At 52.9% G+C, this 22,537-nt stretch overlaps 2 protein-coding genes across 3 annotated transcripts; both read right to left on the bottom strand.

The window, feature by feature from the left end:
* Positions 1-169: 169 nt before the first annotated feature.
* On the bottom strand, positions 170-14,477 carry Pitpnm1 (phosphatidylinositol transfer protein membrane associated 1). 2 transcript variants are annotated; one of them, XM_031389137.1, is made up of 24 exons: positions 13,798-14,008; positions 12,757-12,875; positions 11,085-11,299; positions 10,876-10,997; positions 10,485-10,709; positions 8,743-9,069; positions 8,562-8,657; positions 8,365-8,472; positions 7,413-7,474; positions 7,070-7,320; positions 6,004-6,193; positions 5,792-5,899; positions 5,405-5,562; positions 5,118-5,320; positions 4,181-4,351; positions 3,535-3,699; positions 3,211-3,359; positions 3,011-3,121; positions 2,503-2,619; positions 2,181-2,329; positions 1,941-2,090; positions 1,681-1,864; positions 1,273-1,401; positions 170-674 (listed from the first exon to the last, which is right to left on the bottom strand). In XM_031389137.1, the coding sequence occupies exons 2-24, from the start codon at positions 12,832-12,834 to the stop codon at positions 411-413; spliced, it is 3,732 nt and encodes a 1,243-aa protein (XP_031244997.1). In that variant the 5' UTR covers positions 12,835-12,875; positions 13,798-14,008; the 3' UTR covers positions 170-410. The 2 variants fall into 2 exon arrangements, with proteins under 2 accessions (XP_031244997.1, XP_031244998.1); XM_031389138.1 differs by lacking the exons at positions 12,757-12,875; positions 13,798-14,008 and adding an exon at positions 14,466-14,477.
* Positions 14,478-15,161: 684 nt separating this feature from the next.
* On the bottom strand, positions 15,162-17,266 carry Cdk2ap2 (cyclin dependent kinase 2 associated protein 2). Its single transcript, XM_031389136.1, has 4 exons — positions 16,672-17,266; positions 16,261-16,361; positions 16,041-16,173; positions 15,162-15,679 (listed from the first exon to the last, which is right to left on the bottom strand). Exons 1-4 carry the CDS (start codon positions 16,751-16,753, stop codon positions 15,612-15,614), a joined length of 384 nt encoding a protein of 127 aa, XP_031244996.1. The 5' UTR covers positions 16,754-17,266; the 3' UTR covers positions 15,162-15,611.
* Between the last annotated feature and the right edge of the window lie 5,271 nt (positions 17,267-22,537).

Here is a 22,537-nt window from a genome sequence, read left to right as displayed (position 1 = left end):
TGGGGGCAGGAGAAAGACTAGGCTGACTATCTAGGAAATGCCCTAGGGAAGTGCAGCCAGGGCCCTTGGGGAAAGTGAAAGTGAAGGGGCTCCAGCCTGGCCTACTCAATGACCCTGGGCAGGTCTTGGCCCCTTTCAGCACCTCAGTGTCCCAGACAGGAAGGCCCACTGTAGAGTGCATTTGTTTATTTTTATAGGTTCACACACTGGAAAAGCTGCTGGGCCCTAGCCCCTCCCTCCTTCCTCCCCTGGGGGCTAGGTTCCCCACCCCCACAAAGGGAAGTAATACTGAGGAGTAGTCATACAGGGTGTGGGGCCAGGGCTGGGGCCAGAGGTCTAGGCCTCAGCCTCCCACAGTCACTGAGGCCCCTTGAGTATCAATAAATAACCTAGGTCCAGCCACGGTTCACTCACTCTTCACTGTCCAACTTGAGGCTGATGCTTCGAGTCTTGCCCCTGGCCAGGGTGGTGGGAGGTGTTCCCGGACCCTCGCGGTCCACCTGGCTAGGCCCCCTGGATCGAAGCAGCTGGCTCTGCTTACGAAGGAAGTCCACAGGGGCAGCCACAGCGTAGCTGCTCTTGGCCAGAGCAGCTCTTGGAGGTCCCGAGGGGGCATGGGAGTGGGAGCCTGCCTCCAGCTGGCCCAAGTGGGCCACATAGCCGTCTGACAGGAACTGTAGGCAGAAGAAGCAGGGATGAGGCAACTACCAGCCTCCCCCGAGGCTCCTGCACAGGGTAGATAGACCGGGTGATACTGGCAAGTGGCAGCCTGGCTCAGCCTGATCAGGAAGTCTTCTCCTACTACGTAGTATCCCCTGATTGTGAGCCAGGCACCTTGGCTCTACTCCCAACTTGCCTCTCTCTAGACCTGACTCATCCTTAAGCTGGCATCTTGGGGAAATAACAGCATTTAGCATTTAGCACGCTCAGGCGTAGCCCTGAGCCTTTGACCTACAGTGAATGATCAGACCTTTGTTATAAGCTAATGAACACAGATAATGCTAGCTTCATTCATTACCCACAGAACAAGCTCAGAAAGGTCAGAGCACCTGCCCAAGGCCATGCTAAGACAATCTGTGCCTGAGACCTTGAACAGTTACAGCCTCTGTGATGGCTTGAGTTTGTACACAGCAAGTATAGTTTATTGCCCTGTCCCAGGAGGAATAAGTAGTTCTGGGGCCTCAAATGCCTTATGCCTATAGGACTCAGCACACTGGATGGTACTTAGCCTTGGCCCTGAAATGCTGTTCCCAGCCTTCCCTTGGGTCTTACCTGACACTGTGCCTGCAGTTTACGCACAGCACGGCCAACAATGTAGGTCTGGCTTGGAGAGAGTCCCAGTGCTGCATACACTGCAACATCTTTTGGTGACCCATATCCAGCCACAATGTTCAGTTCTACCTGTATTGAAAAGCCAAAAGCCAGTCAGTAGCCCTGTGGGTGGAGCCATAGGGCCAAGGGCATGGCATGCATCTCCCCCACCTGCCATTGCCGTTTCAGGGGCACAGCTATCTGTGAAGAGACGAGGGCAAGGTCCTAGTCAACATAGCTCAGTCTCCCCTGTTGGCCCTCAGGAGAACGGGACCACAGAGACCTCTTTAGGTCCACGTTGGTGCGAGTGAGACCACTGTCATGTGGGATGGGGTGAGGGCAGGTTAGGACCATTCTCAGCCACAGTACCTCTTGCACCAGGCTCTGCAGAAACATAGCTTTCTGCCGCAGTGGGTCATGAGTGAGGCCATCACAGAAGGACACAACACCATGGGGGAAGTTGTGTTGCGACAGCCAGGCCACTACACGGTGCTTTTGCATGTCAGGCCGGCCAGTTACGTACACAATCAAGTAGCCTGAGTCCTGCCAGTGCCTGTGAAATGGAGGCTTGTCAGCTCCAGTCCAGAGGGATGACCAGTCATTGTGGCCAGTGGGGCTAAGGGTCCTACCTGACCACGTCCACTGCGCCGGCGCGCACCTTGGGGTCGCTGCCCATGATAGAGACACTGGCAGTGAAAGAGCCGTCGATGCTGAAGACCACAGCTTCTGTGCCTCGGGACACCACAGTCAGACAGCACTCAGCATAGGTATGGTCTCCCCTGTGGTCCACGGAAGCATGGCATGAGTGGATAGGGTGAGGCTGGCAGTACCCAGCCCCACAGGAGCCCAAATACCTGCTGCTCACTTACCTGACCACCATGCGCACAGGGTAGACACCAATGCCCAGTGCACGCTCTGAGGGCACTGGGAAGGTGAGACGGCCTGAGCTGTTGGTGACCTCTGTGCCAAAGTGGATCCATTTGCCCGACAGTGGCTGCGTCATCACATAGACATCCACCTGGGAAGAAGGGGTGGGCAGGGCTGTGGAGACAACACTCCTGTGCACCATTTTACAGACAGGTGAGAGCAGAGGCTGGCCAGGCAGGGGGGGATCTCAAGTTGTTGATCTACAGATCAACAGCTGTTAGGGCAGGGTAGAAAACACCAGGAATGTGGGCATCAGGTCCTAACCTTCTCTCCAGTGAGTGTGACCACATCCAATGGTCCATACATGAAGCGCCCATTCAGCACCTGGGGACGGCCCTCACATACCACGGTGTCACTTGCCCGATGGTTGGAAGTGACGTTCTGGCGGGAAAGAGAGGGTGAGCTGGGACTGGAAAGGATGCATATGTAGGGAGAAAGAGTTGGTGTAGGGTTGGATTCAGGACCACTCTGAGGGTGGAGCATGAAGGAGGCAGGCCTGTCATGGGGGAACCACGGAGCCTGGGCATGTGAACATCTATGGACCCATGTGAAGTATGTAGCGGGGAAGCTTTCTGGCAGTGAGAGCTAGACAGGATACAGAGGATGTCAGGTGAGGGTGAATGAGGATCCAGACTGACTAACAACCAGGGCTCAGAAGAAGTGGGCGGAGGAGCCTGAAGTTTCCAGGGGCGGAGCCAAAGCAAGGTGGCTACGAGGCCAGGACCCGGGTGCTGGGGACGCTTGAACTGGCTCCTGGCAGCCAGGCACATACCCGGATCTTGACCTGTGTGCGTTTGCGCTGCCACTTCTCCCTGGGGAAGGCAGGGCTGTAGATGGATGGCTCCTCACACTCTGTCAGCTGTGGCTGCTCCTTCTCAATGACCTGCTCAGGACACCAGGCAGGAAACAATAGGCCTCTTCCATAGTCCTGCGTTTCCCGGGTTTCTGGCCCACATCCCTGGCTTCACTCACCTGTCGCAGAATGAAGGCCACTACATCTGCTGACTCCCAGTAGCTGGCGTGGAAGAGGTGGGGCAGCGTGACCGTGGGAAAGGCGGTGAGTGCCTCGGGGCAGTACAGTGAATAGTCGATCCGCTTGTTTCCCCACCAGCGTTCCAGGACTACACAGCCATGGTGGGCAGTGAGTCAGGGTGGCCCGCTGCCCACTGCCCATCTACCTGGTCTATGGGGGTTCTTCCCTCCCTCCTTTCCATCTACCTAGGACAATATGTTTACTTTATGAAGTGATACTCTTCCAGGCAGGCTGATAGTTCAAGCCAGTGCTGGCTGACTTACTCTTAACCACCTCACTGGTGGTGCTGGGGGCTGCTGGCTGGGCTGCTGGCTCATTGCCCAATTCATTGCCCTTCCAGAAGGCACCACTGGCTGAGGTGGGCGTGGAGGGCACCATCATCTCCAGCTCTTCCAGGAAGAGGCTCGAATGGGTCTGCAAAGTGTCAGCTGGGGGAAGAGAACCAACCTAAGCGCCAGGCTACCTCCGTGTCTCTTCTTCCAGTGGTCCCAGCATAACTCAGCTCCTAGGCTTCTACTATCTGTCCTTTTAGCTTCTCTGGTTGGCTGAAGCTGAAGATTTTCAGGGGGAGAGACAGTGTTGACTCTGGTTGTATGCAGTAGTCAACAACATTCCTACCAAAATACCTGCTACCCCAAAACACACAAACATATAATTGCTCCTCTCTAGTACATGCAACCAAGAGCATGGAGGTACAGTCTTACACATGTGCATGTCTACATGCCAATGCCTCTCTAGATTGACACAGGTCAAAAGGTCCTAGGGACCCTGACTGCCTGTGGGAGGAGGGGAGTCTTTCTTGTACCTGGGAGGGGTGACATGAGAGGTTATCTAGATGTGGGGCTACTTCCTGTCTTTTACTGTCTCCTTCTCTCCCTTAATTTTGGCTGGGGTGGGAGCGTTGTATACCCAGCAGCAGGGATGAGCCGTCTCCTAGGGGAAACTTCTGGTAACGAGGTACAGCCAGGGGGGCGATGGCCTGGAACTTGGGAGCCAGCAGGGGTTCCAGACGGGAGGCACAGGGGTCAGCGGCATGGAAGAGATTGTAGATCTGCTCGCAGGCTGGACGCATCTGAGCCACTGTGTACCCATTAGACAGAGAAGGGGGAAGTTGGTTTGTTTGTTTGTAGACAGGGTCTCTCAGTATAGCTGTCCTATGTAGACCAGACTGGCCTTAAACTCACAGAGATAAGACTGCCAACTCCAGAGGGTTGAGATTAAAGGTGTGTGCCATTATTCTGGCCTGGGGGCAGAGTGTGGTTAAACCAGCCATTGCAGGGGTCTCCTGGCCATGCAGCAGTGTAAGCCTTTGCTGGCTGCTGTGTTATGTGATGGAGCACTTCTACATGTGGGCCCTTTCTTTGAAAAAAAAAAACAAACTTAAATTTCCTTTTAGATTTATGTGTATGAGTGTTTTTCCTGCATGTGTATATGTGTACCGTGTGTGTGCCTAATGCCTATGAAGGTTATAAGGGGTGTCAGATGCTCTACAACTGAGTCACAGATGGTTGTGAGCGGCCATGTGGGTTCTGGGAATTGAACTCAGGTCCTCTGCAAGAGCAACAAGTGCTTTTAACCACTGAACCAAGTTTCCAGCCTTGGGACCTGCCCCTTCGTATATAGAATACCCTTTCCCCCAAGAACTTCCTCCTGATCCACTTTGGGACCTAGCCTTGGCATATTCTTGCTGGGCCTTCCATTTCCCTTCTCTAACCACACCATTACTTCATAGTGAGGAAGGACAGTAAGAATTCCCTTGTCTCAGGTGAGCCACCAAGGCTAGCAGAGATGGGGAAGGAACAAGCAGAAGCAGATGAGTGCACCCCTTCTACCGTTAAGGGCTCACCCTCCAAGGCGGGCATCACGGTTTTTCGTAGCGCCAGCACCAGGCCCAGTGGGGAGCCGAAGAGGAAGAAGCCTGAGACCTTGAAGTCCAGGCGAGCAGCAGTAGTGGGGCAGTCAGGAGCATCAGAACTGGCGGGTGGACAGGAGGCTGTGCTTGCACGACGGGGATCCCCAGAGGAGATGGCTGTGGAGGCTACCTGCAGGCTGTAAGGGAAGGAGAAACTCAATGCTACTGGCTCTGAGGTCCAGCTTATGCTTAGCCTAGGAGTCACTGGGCAGAGATATCACCTGTTCTGAGAGCCATCGGGATCAGGATTGGCCATGTCACTGGAGGTACGCTGAGCAGGTAGGGCCGAGGGTTCTGGGCTAGCACGACCCAGTACCTCCACCCCATCTGCCAGTGGGTCCCGTACTGGACCAACTTCAGGGGAGAGCATCTCATTGTTCTAGAAGGAACAAAGGACAGGAGCATCCTTAGGCCTGAGACCATCTGATTCTGACTTCATTTGGAAGTGAGGATACAGGCTTGGGGTTGGATCAGGCAGAGTCCCATAGGAGACTCAACTTTGCAGCTGGGGCCCTGCCCACATGCAGAGAGGCCATATTCCAGGGGGGCAGAGACCTAGAGATGGAGACAACCCCCCTCCTGAGGAGGCTGGGTTTGGCCACACTGACCATGCTCCCACGGCGGCTGCTGCCCCGACTCCCTGTGCCTGCACTGGCACTGTGGCAGAGCGCATCAAAGCCCAGGATGCCACCAACACCATCTCCGATCAGCACCACCTGAATGAGAAGGTGGCACAACTGAGAGGCTTTGTCACCAACCTAGATGGGGCCACAGATGCGTGGGTACTGGTGGCTTCCTGGGAGCATGTCTAACCCCTGACCTGCCCGCAGAAACCTGTGCCCTCCGATGAGCGCAGGAAGGCTGCATAGGCCTGGTTGGTGCGAGCGATGACAGTGGCCACAGCACCCTGGTAGCGGGAGGATGAGGTGGCCAGGAGCGGCAGGGCAGCCAGCGGAATGTGGTCCTGGGAGCGGGACAGGCTATCCCCATCATGGCTGTAGGGACTCAGGCTGCAGGAGGAGAAAGTGTGGTGGGCCTTCAGTTTAACCACTGCCACCAACTCCCCTGGGCCTGCTAGCAAGTGTCCTTTGTAGGGTGTCAGACGTGAGAGGCATTTGAGGTGGAACCATTAATCAGGTCTATTCAGATCCAGGTATGATGGAGCACCCTATGATCCCAGTACTCTGGAGCAGTGGTTCTTGACCTTCCCAGTGCTGCAACTCTTTAATACAGTTCCTCATGTTGTGGTGACCCCCCCCCCAAGCATAAAGTTACTTTCGTTGCTGCTTCATAACTGTAATTTTGCTACTATTATGAGTTGTGATGTAAATATCAGTGTTTCCCAGTGGTCTTTGGGGAGCGGGGCCCACAGGTTGAGAACCACTTGCTCTGGAGTTTGGGCTAGGACCACTCCCACGAGTTGAGGCCAATCTCAGCTATGAATTCCATCCAAGCCAACCTGGGCTAAAGTGAGACCATGTCTCAAAAAAGCAAAATCAGAAGCTAGAGCAGTGGCTCAGCAGTTAAGAACACTGGCTGCTCTTCCAGAGAACCCGGGTTTGATTCCAAGCACCCTCATGGCAGCTCACAACCGTTGGGACATTCTAGTTCCCAGGTTATCAGATATCACCTTCTAGCCTCTAAGCACTAAGCATACATGTGGTGCACAGATAGACACATAGGCAAAACACCTATATACATAAAATAGCAGTAAGAACAAAATCAAACCAACCAGTATAGAGCTGGTCCATTCGTGACCAGGACCGATCCAGGTAGGTGATTTCTCTTTCTACCCCAGAACTGCCCTGATCTTGGGAGCCCCCCAAATAGATGATTGCCCCTTGGGGACCCTGTGTGTGCTCCACCCTTCCATCCCTGGCCAGTACTTGGAGACAAGAGCATAGGCAGCTGCGCAGATGGGTGGACAGGGCACGAGCCGCAGTGCCACATGACCCAGGGCCTCGGGGAAATGGACTCGGGTGACGGCCTCAAAGGCTGTACTCAGTGTTTGCACATCAGCCTGCTTGGAGTTGGTGTCTCCAGGGCCAGAGTCCAGGATGCTGCCGCTATGCAGGATGAGGAAGAGGGCATGCACAGAGCACGCCTCGACCACTAGATCCCCTGTTCCATCCAGGCCCTGCGGGACACAGTAAGGTATGGGGTGTCAGATCAGTGGCCAGCCAGCAAAGGAGCATAGAGCATGGGCATAGAGTAGTTGAACATACTTGCCTCTGAGTCCCTGGGAGCTCGGGCCCCATCTTCAATGCCTTTGGTAGCCATGATTGCAGGATCTAAAACAAGGGAGAAACAGTATGGGGGGGTGGTAATCAAAGACCACTGGAACCCTCGCTTTGGCCCTTCAGGCACCCTCATCATGATCACTGCCTCATGTCCCCTGTTTTATTCCCACCCAAATCTCCAGATTCATGTTACATTCTAGGTTTTTCTAGGCTTTTTCATGTTGACCCTGCGATGTTGCCACAAACTGTTTGGGAAATTTCTCATCCTGACCCATCTGACATAGTGAACCATGGATCCAGAGGGTCTAGGGATCCAGAGGTAGAACCCTTGCCTAGCAAGCATAAGGGCTCAAAAAAAAAAAAAAAAAAAAAAAAAAAAAAAAAAAAAAAAAAAAAAAAAAAAAAAAAAAAAAAAAAAAAAAACCAACAAAAAAACAAAACAAGACAAAAAAAAACCCTCAAAAGATAAACAAAATAGTGTCAGCAGCCACCTCTGGGAATGCCACGGCAGCTACAAGCCACATGTGGCTATTTATATTGAAATAAAATGCAAAGTAAGAAAAGCCCCACATTTTAAGTGCCTGCTAGTCACATGGTGTTAGTGGCTACCACCCAGGTGGCTCTGACTTAGAAGATTTTCACTGTCTGAGACAGTTCTGTTGGACAGTATTGGCTCAATCCTTTAACCCCCAGTGTGGACATCAGCACCAACAGGAAGCCTTCCTGGATACATGGGCAGCCTCTCCCTGGTGCCATCTGGACCTGTTTGAACTTTTCTCTTCCATCGTTCCACCCTTTATCCATCCACTGGCCCACTGGGTATTGATGGGAGCCCTCTCCAGACTGAGTCCTCTCAGGTTCTGCTCACTTAGGACTGAGCTGTTCTGAGTCCCTGCTGCACACAGGGTGCGGTGTTAGGTATCCTGAGGTGAGATCTTTACCTGGTACCCCCTCTACCTCGCTTGGGGAGGCAAAGGCATCGATAAAATCATTGGAATTCCACTTGGTCATCTCCTTGGGAAAAACCTCATCACTGTCCGAGAACCCTTCTGCGGAGACAGGGGGCTGTGTCATGGGTAGGGTGACTTAGGAACTCTCCAATACCCCCATCCTTCACAAATGTGGCTTTTATGCTGACCATGGGCATCAAAGAATTCTTCTTCGGAGCTGTTCTCAGAGTCTCGGGCAATGTTCTGCATGCGCCACTCAGACAAGCTCTGTGGAGACACGCCACCTGCAGGACCACCTGGGCTTCAGCTTGGGAGCCCAGGTGGGGTGTGGGGCCCCCTCCCATTCCTGGCCCCTGTACCCCATCTCACCCCCATGCTGGGATGAGTAGGAGGAACGGGAGGATGAGGACCACTGCTTCCCAAAGCTGGCATCTGGTGAGGCGTCAGGGCCAGGAGGGGCCTCAGGCCCATCAGGAGTGCCAGCAGTGCTGGTCCCGGGCCGGGTCTCAGTGCTGGATTTCCCAGGGGTCTGGGCTTCCGGTCCCTCACTGCCAGCGTTGCACTTAGCCATACGCTGGGCCAGCATGCGTGCAGTCTCCTCCTCCAGTGCCCGGATGTCAGCCATGCTCAGTTCTATCCACTCATCCTGCCAACACCAGGCCTGGCGATGGGCCCGAAGCATCACCCTGCGCAGACCTGCAGAAGCCCCAGGCATCAGAACCATGCCTTCCACCTCCATTTCCTGCCAGTGCAGTGGTATGCCCAGGCCTCAAGGTTAGGTAATGGCTCCCTTAAGGCATACCACCCGCTAAGAACCACAAGTTACAGCAGGGCCTGTGTTGTCTAGAGGACAGGACAGTTGACAGGGGTATTTGTCTCCCTGTCCTTTCTGGTCTATTTCCCTGACTGCTCTGGGTACCAATGCAGTCACTCTAGCAGACATGACCAAGACTTGTGGCTTGCTTTCAGCTGGCTTCCTGCTGAGGAGCTAACAGTTAATTAAGGTAGTAACAATTAATGAAATGTCACAGTTAATGAAGGTGTTAATAGTTAATGGAAATTCTGGCAATCCTCAAGAGGGTGGAGTGAAAGATGATACCATTTTCATATCATCTTAAGGAGAGAGATTAAGTTAAGAGACCCAAAGAATCTAGAAAGTAAAGTAATAATGGTTGAATTACAAACCTCGGACAGAAATGCATTAGCACCCAATAGAGGTTATGTGTTGGTGATTAGCACCCTAATAGAGGTTATGTGTTGGTGCTTTTCATGTTCCTACTTGTGCTTTTCCCAAAAGCATTACAGGAGAGTCTGCATTGCTCTCTAAACTCACTGTCCTTATCTGCAAAATGGGAATGGCAGGAGCCCTTGTCTTAAAGGGCTGTCGTGGGTGCTAAGGGAGATCCTGCAGTGACCCTCAAGGATCTGGTACATGTCATTCACTCAGGCACTGGCTGCCACTAGCCTTACCTACTTTTCTCATGTCAGAAAGGAACATTAAGGTGCCGAGATGTCTTACAGCTTGCTGGAACAGCTGCAGGGGGTCAGTAGTGGAGGCAGTAGAACCCAGGCTATGGGACTCTACCACCTGGGGATGGTCCTTCTATGTGTGTGCTGATGGCCCATCCTAAGACCCAACAAGGAAGCAGGGCTCAGTAGGAAATCTGGGGGTAGTGATGAAGGGGGGGAGGGGTCAGTTCAGAAGAGGCTTAAACTGGGTCTTCAGTATCAGGGCCATAGAGCTGCGGAAAGGAGGGCACCCCAAGGGAAACAGTAATGAAATCAAAGCGCTTCTTAGCCTGTAATCCTCAGCAAATCTGTGAGGTGACCATCCTTACCTGGTGACCCTCCCGAGAGCCTCTCAGTCTTGCCAAACTCATAGAGACTTCACAAAGGTGCATCGTCTTTGAGTATTAGAGATAGCGTGGGCCTCAGAGACCATGCTGCCAGCTGTTTGCCCCCCCAATTCTTTCAGGTACCCCAAAGCAGGCTCCCTTGATTCCTAGCCAGGATCCACTATCCCCCTCTCCCCTCAACTGTGTGAATGGGAGCACTCCTGGTTCCAAACACAGGCCTAGTGTATGCTGGGTATTCCTCATCTGGATGCTCACCTACATCATGGATGAACTGCTCAATCTTAGCCTGCATGCCCCAGTAGCGGAACTCAACCTTGCACAGCTTATAGGCACACATGAGAGGTCCTGTCTGGGCTGCTGTCCGTGCCCAGTCATCTGCCAGTGGCCCGCGGCCTGTCTTGGCTGAGCGGTACAGCCGAGGGTCCTCTTCTGCTTTGTACTCTCCTGGAGCCACTGCATCCCGCACAATGTCGATGGTATCTGAAGGGGTTTCAGTCAGCACTAAGCAAACGCAGACCCTTTTCTAATCTCTACCCACCACCCCAAGGATTAGAAGGAAAAGCCTTTCACAGACAGAAAGATGAGACTTGGGGCTTGTTAGAGACTGTCCACCAAGGCAAGAGCAGGGGGCCCAAGAAGGCCTCACCCAGGATTCTCTGTCTTCTCTCAGCCCCGCTCAGGTTGAAGACGTTAGGTTGCTGTCCCCCATCAGGCAAGTAGTAGGTCTCTATCTCAATAGAGAACTTCTCCACAAAGGGGCAGGTATACCTGGCAGAGGGTAGTATGAAAGTCATGCTGTGTGCTCAGCACTGTTTCCTTTCCAGTCCTGAGCCTGTGCCTGTCTCACACACTCACCGCGTCCGGGTGTATGGGTAAGCGTTCCAAGATTCCTCTTCTACCTGCAGAGCAGCCTTGGGCAACAGCGCCCGGAACCAGCCTGGGATGTGGGAGCCCACGTGGTATACCTTGTGTGTGTACTGTCCGTTGCCTCCAGGCCCATCTGTGTAGGGCCGGTTGGCCAGGATCTCCACACCACTGCCCTCACCACTAGACTCCTCCCGGCTCTTTTTCTGCAGCCCAAGACAGAAAATAGGGAACTCAGCTCCTGGCTTAAATTCTGGGGTCCCCAGGTTGGTTCTGATTCTTTGCATCACCTTTTTTTTAAAAAAAGGTTTAAGTGTATGAGTGACTGCATATATATATATATATATATATATATATATATATATATATATACACTGACAGCATGTCTGGTACCTAAAGAGGGCATTGGATCCCCAGATACTGGGATAGCTGTTGACTGTGAGCTGCCCTGTGGGTGCTGGGAATAAAATCCAGGTCCCCCTCAAGAGCAGCAACTTAACAGCCGAGCCATCTCTGCAGCTTGCATAGCCTTTTCAAGTCCCTGTAAGTCCCTGGGGTTGGCATCATGGGTTCTGCCCAGTTCCCATGGGGTCCTGCAACCTAGCACTTGATCTGGTCATTCATGGGGTGGGACATTCATGGGTTTGTTGACAGCACAACTCAGGCTGCAGTAGAGGGAGATAGAAAACAGGAAGGCAGTAAGTACCATGAGGAAAAGAAGATACAGCAAGGGTGAAGACCTGGGAACTGAACGCCGTAAGAGGGTCACAGATCTGGCTGAGAGGACATGACCATGGGCTTGAATATGTGGTATGTGTGCACACAGGGGGCTGGAGGAGGCTGGGGGTGGGGCTCATAGCAGAGAAGTTTGTGCAAGCTCGGTAGGAGAGTATGACAAGTATGTTCAAGGAATAGCAACAAGACCACTTCTCAACAGATATGCCTTGCCTTTCCCGCTGAAACCTCATGCCCAGCTCTCAGCGTGTGAGAGCCTCCTGCTGGCTTTCCATAGCTCTGACGGCCCAGAGGTGGCCCACTCAACCCCCACGAGGTGGGATATAGCCCTCTCTCCTCCTAGATGCATTTTTTAGGCCCGAAGAGCAAACCTGGCTCAGACCCCTTGAAGCCCTGCTAGCTTGCCTTAATCCAGTATTTTTCTCACAGCCCAAGGCCAGATGCCCTTCCTCACCATCTAGTTCCTGCCCTGCCCTGTGCCTGCCACAGTCTGAGGCCCTGATCCACATGCCTCTTTTCTGGTCTCCAGGGACTGCCAGGACTCTACACTTTTCACCAGAACCCCCTGCTCAAGCTACCTACCACCTAGTGTCCCTGGCTCCCCAGTCTCCTCATAGGCTGCATTCCCTTCCCCCACGGGATTACAGATTCTTAGGATTAAAGGAGACCATATGTGGGCTGTGCAGGCTGGGCATTTAATGGATGGAAAACACTCGTTGGCCTTTCTTGCTCTTGTGCCCCTCTGTCCCACCTTTCTGCTTGAATATCCAAAGAGGATGTCTCTCTGTTCTCTTATGGGCTACAGAACCCACTAACGGAACTGGTGGGGGGGGGGGATCCAGCGGGACTATCCCCCTGAGGCCTGCGAATTCCTTCTTTACTCCACCATGAAGCATGGCTCCAGTACACTCCTTCCCACCATTCTTACCTGGATCATGTAGAGCTGAGCCACTTGGTATTCGTCCAGGCTCATGGGCAGCAGGATGTGGTACTCCTTGATAAGCATCCTGAAGACGCTCCGCTGACCGCGTGCGGCCTCTGCTCCTCCTAGTGCAGGGTACCGCGCGGTAGTCAGGGCAGGGCGGTGGTGCGCGGTACTGAGCCCTGCACGCCCGCAGAGGGGCTCGGGCCGCGGAACCCCATGGCCGGGCCCGCCGCGGGGGAGGCAGAGGCGAACCCAGTGTTGCCTCCCGCACCACAGAGCCCGGAGCAGCAGAAAGGCTCAGAGCTGACCTCTTTTCCACGCAGCCCCCGCCCCCCGCCCGCCTGTCGTCATGGCAACCGCGCGCTGACGCGGGCCCCCCAGAGCGGCGGACGCGAGGCGACACGCCGCAAGGCCATCCTCGCGTCTTTACCGCGTCCGCATCCGAAACAGCATCCCTCCGGGGCCGCGCCTGTCTTCCAGGACCAGAACCTTAGGGACCCGCCCCCTTCACCACTTCATCCCCCCGCCCCCCGAAGTCGGTGGGGTTCTGTGTACTCCACTCCTAGACATCCACCTAGACCCTTGTCCGCCAAGGTGTCTCTTAGGAAGCGATCCCCATGGGCCTCTGCAACCCTGCTAATGCTAACTTACCTTATGGTACCAGAAAAAAAACCTCCGCCCCACCCTCCCAAGACCTGCTTTCACCACCCTAGAGGGTACCCGGGTCCCGAACTGTGTGTACCCTTGGTCTTCGCCGAGTTTCCATTCGTTCTTACAGCCACCCCATCATCTTCCCACGAGGTTGCTCATTCCAGGCCGGTGTAGGAGCGGTCCACTGGTATCCCTCTGGCCTCCGCCCTGGGAGGCCCACTCTGCCCACCTGAGTCCCGGCATGGCGCCACAATTCCGCTGCAGACACCTCTCCCACCCCCACCTCGCACTCAGCGGGCAGGCGAGAGGCCCTCTGTCCTCACTTCCCTCTGCTCCTTGTCCCTGTCGCCAGGCGCGCTCTTGACCCGCCCGCTCACCGACGTCCCGGCTCACCTCTAGCTTCTGGTGGGCGCCCCTCACCCGACCCGGGCAGGGGTGGACGACCCCAAGGTAGGAGTCCGTTGTGCCCCCAGTCCCGGCTTCGGATTCCAGATGGAGCCCGACCCTCCGGCGGCGCGGAGCGGGCCCATAGCCCCGACCTTTTTCCCGGTCTGCCCGCCGGCGCCCCTGCTGTCCCTCCCCGCCGCGTCACTGTGGCCGCCCCGCCCCCTTCCTGGGCCCGGCTGGTCCTCCCCACCCCGGCAGGGTCGGGGCAGCCCCGCCCGCGGCGCAGCAGGGCTGGCCCCTGCTTTCCTTCTCCAAGGCAGGGCAGACAGGGAAGAGGCCGGTCCCCAAATACCAGTTCTTTATTTCTGTGCTGTCTGGACATCCCAAGGATTCTCGGTTTCATTTCGCACCCAGCCCCAGCCAGGTTCTCCTGTGTACGTTGAAGAGGAGGAATTTGACCTGGCTGCATCCCAGGTTAGAGGAAATGCTGTACCCCAAAGTTAGCCAGAATTTGGAAACTCTCATTTGCCTCTGCCTAGGGTTGGCATTTCAGGGTTACTTAGCTATGTACCCAGGTAAAGGATCCAGTGGGACTATCCCCCTGAGGCCTGAGAATTCCTTCTTCACTCCACCATGAAGCATGGCTCCAGTACAGTCCTCCCCACCATTCTCACCTGGATCATGTAGAGCTGGGCCACTTGGTATTCGTCCAGGCTCATGGGCAGCCCCTTAATGAAGCCCAAGTCCTTCCCTACTATACTTGCTAAGTTCTCAAATTTGGACACCCATCTAAGTACTTCGACTCCATACATAGGCCCAGACACCCAGGGCTGGCTCACGGAGCCACACCCAGCCTTGTGGAAGTTGTCGGGACAGTGGATAGCAGCATTAAGCCAAGGTGCTGTGGGGGGAAGGGAGCCTCTAACTGCCTCCCTAAGGAGTCAGAGACCCGGTGTATTTAGAGCCTTCAAAGGAGAGTTTTAAAGCGGAGGGTAGTGCAGGGGCATTAGGACATTCAAGGGAGAGGCTTAAGTGAACTGGCATTTTCACCCTACAGGGCATGCCTGCCAATCCAGAGGAAGGGCCCTTCAGGCTCCTGCTGTCCAACAGTGCCTCCAGCTGTGAAGGCAGCCAAGGCCCTACGCTGCCCCCTGGTGGCACCTCCTTATGCAAACTTCCCCACCATCTGTGTTCTGGCCTTTCAGCTACTCCTTCAGCTGGAAGGCACAGAGCTGGAGGTAGCAATGGACAAGATGGGAACGGGTAAAGCTAGGTTCAAGCAACCTTCCCCACTTCCTGCTCTGCCCTTCCCCTTCTGCCTGGCCCACTCGGGCTTCCCCAGAGGAACCACACACAGAAAGGCTCAGAGCTGAGAGAATGACTCCAAATCATCTTTTATTTATACAAAAAGGGCATATTTAGTAAAAGACACACCAAAAAAAGAGTCAGCTGTGGCCCAGAGATGAGGCATGGAGGCCTTCTGCACTCCTGATGGAGAGGCAGGAGGCGGCCTGGACTAAGAGTTAAGGAGTAAGTGCCATGTGTGTGGTGGGCCAGAGAGGAGCAAGCTCCCGTCAGATCAGCACTGTGGGCAGGTCACAGAAGGGACTCAGTGACCTCTCAGCACTCCTGCAGAGGGTAGAGACCAGGTTGTACAGCCAACTGAACGAAGATCTGCTACCTGGTTCCTGGAGGGCGCCCAGCAAGGGAGACAGGGCAGGAAGCCCAGGATAGGAAGCAACTTGGGGCGAAGGCCAGGGAGAAGCAGGTGCTCTGCAGTGGCCGGAAAGGTCCCGACGAAGAGGTCAAGGTGCTTCCTGTTACGTGCGGGCATTGCGTTCTGTCTCTGCCAAGCACTCTCTGACTAGTGCCCGAGCGTGGATGATGCCTGGGGTGGTGAGGATGGGGAAGTAACAAACAGGGCCTCAGAAACCGTCCACAGCCACCCTTCAGAGCAGACACGCCCCCACCCCTCCATGGTTCAGCAAGAGCACCGCTAATCTAATGAGGTTGGATGAGATTAGGGTTTGGCTAATCCCTGCATTCATCCCGAGTTCCCAGGCACCATCCTGGAAACTGACTCAAGTTCATTTTGAAACACCACCTCCTTAGGTACAAGTTCTGTTCCAATCGAGGCTGGCCCAAATGTCCTGTACTGTCTCTAGATATCCACCATTCTTACCGAAATGTCTAACTGTTCAGTGTCTGTGTCCTGGGCAGAGCAAAGGTGGGCCTGTGGCTTCACTTACCTCTCTTCAGGCGCTCCATGGCACTCTTGCTACCAGCATAGGTGGGCCGGATCTCTTTGCCCATCTCCTCTATGACAGACAGCAGGTCTGTGTAGGTGCTCTGAGAGCCCTGGGAACCGGGTGGCTTCATCGCCTGTGTCAAAAGAAAATACAGATGTGACCTCAGACCCCGAGGGGTTCTCCTGTCCTCATCCATAAGCAAGCTCTTGGCCACACTCACCTGTACATACCCCATGGAGGGCGGTCCGAAATCGTTAAACAGTGGTCTGAAAGGTGCTGCAGCTCCTGGCACTGAGCCCGATGGCGATGGGACACTTCCGGCTGCAACAACACGAGTTAGGAGGTCAGAGTGTGACAAGGGCCTCGTCAGAGATTTCCAAGCCCAGGACCGTTCCCCTGACTATTTCCAAAGGCACACTTCTTCACTCCACTCTGAACAACTTCGGAGACACACTCCTCCCACAAGCGCTCCACCTACAATTTCTTACGTGACCACGCCCACTTCTCAGGCCAGCAAACTGAGGCTGAGCCAGGCTCGTCTAGCAGGCCCCGTATTGCAAAACTCGAGCGGTTTCTCTACAAGACCTCGACTACCCGGACAAGGCGAGCAAGGGTGGAGTTGGAGCCTCACCTGTAGGGACCGGGGTGCCTGGCCCGGGGGTGCTGGAGCCCGGGGTACTGCTGGGGGCGGGCGCGATAGGTTTGTAGGACATCCCAACTCCTTAGTGCGGCGGCCGCCAGCCGGCAGCTCCTCCAGGGTTGGCTGTCCGGCAGCTCAGCCGCACTCTGATTGGCAAGCGAGCTGCACGCCCCTGGTAAATAGAGCTCCGGCCGGAAGGGCGGGCGGGCACGACCGTTCCTCACTCTCGATTGGTGCGCTCAGCTGTCACTCGAGTCTCCTCATTGGCTGACTCTTGCCCCCGCAGGCCGCAACCGCTGCCGATTGGCCTCCACCTTCCGGACCTCGCACCTGTCTGCCCCGGATTGGGCGGTGACAGCCGTCCTCCTCAATTGGCGAGTTCGGGGCCCGGGGCCGGCGCGCTTTCAATCCGATTAGTCCCGAGGTCCGAGAGGCGGGGCCTCGGCAGCCGGCCAGTCTAGTCCCTGCGGTTTGCTCCGGTGATGTGTGGCGGTCTGCCGTACACACTCCGTCCTCACCGCTTCGCGACTTCCCTCCGCTGTGAACTCCCAAGGCCAGGGCTCCGACAGTGTGAGCACTCCGCCCTACCCCGAGCGTTTTACGTCACCATTCACCGGTTCAGTGCCCCCCCCTTTCGGATGTGCGCACGCGCGCGCCTCAGGCCTGTATTTGTTCCCATGGCAACGGTTCCCTCACCAAAGTCTTTACCAAGCTCTTTCTCTGGGTTGGTTTGAATTTTAGGACCTAGGCAGGCGATGGGTCCAAGGCAGCCAGCGACACTGCTCGAGACCTGAACTCTAAGTCCCCCACCTCCTCCACAGATAAAGATAGAGCATCCTACCATCAAAGACTGCGTTAGGTCAAGTCAGGACCCTAAGTCAAGACCCTTGGCTGGAATCTCAACACCTCATTAATGGTTTCCTCCTGGGCTCTCTTTTTGGACGATTAGATGGGATTAAGACAAGGTCTCAAGTGACCCAGTCAGAATTCGAACTCTCTGGATAGGCGAGGATGACCTTCAACTCCTGATGCTCTTGTCTCCAAAATGCTAAGGATTACAGGCACACGCCACAGTTTCTTACCTTAATATGCTTTAGTTTCCTCATATGAAACATGAAGACAATAATACCTGGAAAGTAAACTAGGAAGTGGGCAGAGAAATAGAGATGAGAATCAGCCCCATATGGGTTGAAGCATGGTTGATTATAGTTCTGACAGCATTAATGAAACTCCCACCTGGGTCTGGTCATCTAGTTCCTATTTCCTGGAAATCAATTCACTTTAAAATTAAAAAAAAAAAAATTCTACTTTATGTATATGAGTGTTTTGCCTGCATTTATGCCTGCAGAACTGCTGAGCCATATCTTTAGTCCCCAACTCACTTTAAAAAAGGGGGGGGGAGCGGGCGGTGGTGGCGCACGCCTTTGATCCCAGCACTTGGGAGGCAGAGGCAGATGGATTTCTGAGTTCGAGGCCAGCCTGTCTACAGAGTGAGTTCCAGGACAGCCAGGGCTATACAGAGAAACCCTGTCTCAAAAAAAACAAAAAACAAAAAACAAAAGTGCCAGGCAGTGGTGGCACACACCTTTAATCCCAACACTTGGGAAGCAGAGGCAGATGGATTTCTGAGTTTGAGGTCAGCCTGGTCTACAGAGTGACTTCCAGGACAGCCAGAGAAACCCTGTCTACAAAAACAAAACCAAAAACAAACAAACAAAAAAAGTGGCTGCAGAGATAGCTTATTGGATAAGAGGTCAAGCTGTTCTTCCAGAGGACCCAGATTAGAATTCTCAGCATTTACACAGTGCCTCAGAACCATCTGTAATTGCATATCCAGTGGGCCCAATATCCTTTTCTGTTCTTAGTGGGCACCGAGCAAACATGTAGTACACAAACCTACGGTCAGGGAAAACACCCTAGACATTCTTTTTTTTCCTAAGAGAGGGTCACACTAGCTCTGGCTAACCTGGAACTTAATATGTAGACCAGGCTGGCCTTAAACTCAGAGAGATTCTCTCTCTTCTGCATCCTGAATGCTTTGATTAAAGGTATGCACCACCACTTTCAGCTAAATAAATCTCCTTTTTAAAGACTATTGAAAAACAAACCAAAAGGCTGAAGAGATGGTTCAGCATTTAAGAGCGGTTAACTTTTCTTCCAAAAGTTTTGAGTTCAATTCCCAATAACCACATGGTGGCTCACGACCATCTGTAATGGGGTCCAATGCCCTCTTCTGGTGTATCTGAAGACAGCAACAGTGTACTCAAGATACATAAAATAAATAAATCTTTAACCCCCCCAAAACAAACAAACCTCAAATTAAAAAAAAAAAAAACACCCGACATTTAATCATTCATGCCTCTTTAGAATCCTCTAATGCATGATTAAAATAAGGCCCATGGATGACAGTGAGAGTGTGAAACCTCAATTGAGGCTGGAGGATCATGAACTCAGTGCCAGCCTGTCTGTCAGGTCACCCAAGATAATCCCCATATGTGCCAGCAAGACTGCACTGTGGGAAAAACTCCAGTGGGTGGGTGGGAGTGTGTGAGGAGGAGCTACTGTAAAACTCCTTTCAGGAATGTCCCAGTTCCCCTCCTTTCAGCCTTAAGCCTTCCTGCTTTCTCCATTGCTCCATATGTTCATCGCTTGGGGCTGAGTAATATCCAAATGAAACAAAATACCATGGACTGAGTAGTTTAAATCGAGAAGATTATTTTTGCACAGCTTAGGGGCTAACGTCTGAAGTCAGAGTGCCAGCCTCCTGGGTTCCTGCTGTGGGCTTTCTTCCTGGCCCCACATAGAGTTTCTAGATAAGAGCCCTGCCCTTTGACCTTTCATTTTCACTTCTTGCCTAGAGACCTACCTCTAGATTCAGCTACAGTGAGAACTGTGGGTGCACATGTGAGCTTAATGGGACACACAGACATTCAGCTCTTAATATCTGGGGAGGTGAGAGTGGGCTGAACATCGCACTGAAGTGATTTTAGATGTTCTTCCTCTTTTGAGAATGAATCCTCCCTGAGGAACAGGGTGTGTCCCTGAGGAGGTTAGAGCAGACAGCTGCAGCCTACCCGAAGACCACTGCTCACTCAGGGGAAGCTGGCAAAGGCTTCCCCAGCCTGTAATTGTGTGTGTGTGTGAGTGTGTGTGTGTGTGTGTGTGTGTGTGTGTGTGTGTGTGTGTGTTACATGCATGGGGATGTGTAGGTGCAAGTCCATGTGAATGATTGAGGAGGCCAGAGAAGAGTATCCAGTGTTTTCATCTACTGATGTTTGCCTCGCTGCCTGGAGTTGGAGTGTGCCATTGAACCAGAAGCTCACATTTCAGCTTGCCTGGCTGGCCAGGAAGCCCCCTAAATTTTGGGGTCATAGGAACACTCAACCATGCCTGTTTTTTTTTTACATCGATATTCAACTAGGGATTCAAACTCAGATCATCGTGCTTGCAGAATCAGCACTCTTAGCCTGGACCCCAGGGTTCTCATGGTTGTTTAGTTTTGAGACAAGATTTTGCTCTACAGCTCAAGGTAGACCTGAACTCACAGCAGTGCTCTGGCCTCTGCCTCTTAAGCTTGGCTCACAGTGTGAGTCACCTGGCTTACCTGTGCATTTAGTGAGCCTTCTACTATGACATCCTCCAGATCAGAGGCTAGTGAGACCCACGGACTCAGTTCACCTCACAGGCTGACCACTCAACAGTCATCTATAACATTATGTGAATAGCTAACATTGCCTTTCCTTTACTTAAAAGAAAAAGTGTTCTATTTTTAGTTATGTGTGTGTCTGAGTGTCCAAGTGAGTAGGTGCAGGGCAAGGCCGGTGCCTGAGGAGCCCCTAAGAGAATGACAGGTTCCCAGGAGTTAGAGTTCCAGGCGGTTGTGAGCCACCCAACATGGGTGCTGTGGATTGAACTCTGGGCCTCAGGAGTGGTAGGCACTCTTGACCACTGAGCTATCTCTCCAGACCCTTTCAAATTTAAAAAAACCTTTTGTTTGTTTTTGTTTGGGGTGGTTGTTGTTGGTTTTCATCATGTGTGTCCTGGGGCTCTATGTATGGCTGCATGTGCCACGGTGCATGTGTAGTGACTGGAAGACAGCATACAGGACTCAGGTGGTTGTTCAATTCTTCTGCCGTGTGTGTGTCCCAGAGAACAAACTCAGGTCGTCAAGCTTGGCAGTAGGCATCATTACCCACTGAGCCACTTTGCTGGCTCCAGTTTGCATTTCTGTACATTTCTCCCCACTTTATGTTTGTAAAATTTTAGGGCTGGAGAGACAGCTCAGCTGTTAAAGGCTGGGCTCACAACCCACTTTATGTTTGTAAAGTTTCATACTAGAAGGTTGAACAGATGAATGGATTCACAAGCAGAGAGACGCCTCTCCACCTCCTTAAGATAACTGATCCTCACCAGTGGCTGGCAGGGACATCAGCAGCATGAGCTCTTCTGCTCAGTTGGAGGGAAGGCAACATGGCATAGCCACTGCAGAAGATACTCCAGCAGCTCCTTCCCAAATTACAGTCTAACCACAATGACACGAAAACGGGGGCTGCAACGGGTTTGCGGATGTCTGTCTCTGCAAAGCATGCATGTGTGGCTGTTTATGGCAGTTTTATGACCTGCCACAGCACAGATGATCTTATGGTAGTCAGTGTCCACTCCTGTGATGTGACAGGACACTCAGACAGCTGCCCAGAGGAAGGCTTCGTGTGCTTCATGGCTTCAGGTTCCAGTTCATGGTTGTTCCACTCTGGTTGCTGCCTATGTCAGAGGATACCTGTTCAGTTCTTGACTGTGAAACTTTCATGAGATGTGAAAAAAGAGGAAGAGGAAGATCCAGGATCTGAATTGTCCAGGAACTGTCCCCTGCAAGAACAGTGGCCTAGCAACCTCTCCTTAGAAGACCCCACATCCTAGAGCTCCTAATGAGTAGTGCCATCAACTGGGGGAACCAAACCTTCAACCTGTGGATCTTTGGAGAGACATTCAAGATTCAAGCTTGGTATACTCCTGAAATCCCAGAGCTCAGAAAGAGACTGAGGACCATAGCCATGAGTTTGAAGTCAGGCTGGGCTACATAGCCAGACTTTGTCTCAAAAGCAATTTACAAACTATAATACCCTTTGATGGGCGAATAGGATCAGGTGGGTGTCATGGTTCCTGCAGTTAGTCCCAGCACTTGAAATGTGAGGCAGGCATAACTCAGAATTCAAGGCCATCTGGCCTACACAGAAAATTCCAGGACAGCCAGAGCTACATCGAAAGACTCTATTTCAAAAGGAAAAAAATATAGGCATCTAGATGAATTAACTGTGGTATACCCATACAACAGACAGACCATTCAAATATACCACATCAATTAAGTGTGATATCTCCATACAATGGAATTTTACTCAGCAACAGATAGAAATCATGTATCTAACCCAGCAGTAGTGGCACACGCCTTTAATCCCAGCACTTGGGAGGCAGAGGCAGGAAGACTTCTAGTTCAAGCCCAGCCTGGTCTACAGAGTGAGTTCCAGGACAGCCAGGGCTATACAGAGAAACCCTGTCTCGGAAAAAAAAATCATGTATCTAGCATAAAATATCATAGATAAAATATTTTTATTTTAATTATTATTTTATATGTATTGGTGTTTTGCCTCCACATATGTTTATGCACCACACACATGCCTCTGTGGCCAAAAAAGAGTGAGCCTCCATATGCTGGAGAGAGTCTGGGTCCTTTAGAAGAGTAGCCAGTGAGTGCTCTTGTTTTTGGAGGGAGGGGTTCGAGACAGGGTTTCTCTGTAGCCCTGGCTGTCTTGGAACTCACTTGTAAACCAGGCTGGCCTCGAACTCAGAAATCCACCTGCCT

This window comes from Mastomys coucha, unplaced genomic scaffold (genome assembly GCF_008632895.1).
Source record: "Mastomys coucha isolate ucsf_1 unplaced genomic scaffold, UCSF_Mcou_1 pScaffold21, whole genome shotgun sequence".
NCBI lineage: Eukaryota > Metazoa > Chordata > Mammalia > Rodentia > Muridae > Mastomys > Mastomys coucha.
The sequence above is the reverse complement of the archived record's forward strand: the minus strand, read 5'-3'. Positions and strand labels throughout refer to the sequence as shown.

What these genes read in the sequence shown, in the direction of transcription:
- Pitpnm1 (XM_031389137.1), bottom strand. Translation starts at nt 12,834, where the DNA reads ATGCTTATCAAGGAGTACCACATCCTGCTGCCCATGAGCCTGGACGAA. An exon ending in GCACAGGTTTCTGCGGGCAG is followed by an intron (nt 5,900 to 6,003) that starts GTCAGGGGTTAG and finishes CTTCTCATTCAG; the next exon opens with GTGGTGCTGATCGGAGATGG. An exon ending in GCAGCCGCCGTGGGAGCATG is followed by an intron (nt 5,563 to 5,791) that starts GTCAGTGTGGCC and finishes TGTTCCTTCTAG; the next exon opens with AACAATGAGATGCTCTCCCC.
- Cdk2ap2 (XM_031389136.1), bottom strand. Translation starts at nt 16,753, where the DNA reads ATGTCCTACAAACCTATCGCGCCCGCCCCCAGCAGTACCCCGGGCTCC. An exon ending in AGGCACCCCGGTCCCTACAG is followed by an intron (nt 16,362 to 16,671) that starts GTGAGGCTCCAA and finishes GTGTTGTTGCAG; the next exon opens with CCGGAAGTGTCCCATCGCCA. An exon ending in CATGGAGCGCCTGAAGAGAG is followed by an intron (nt 15,680 to 16,040) that starts GTAAGTGAAGCC and finishes TCACCACCCCAG; the next exon opens with GCATCATCCACGCTCGGGCA.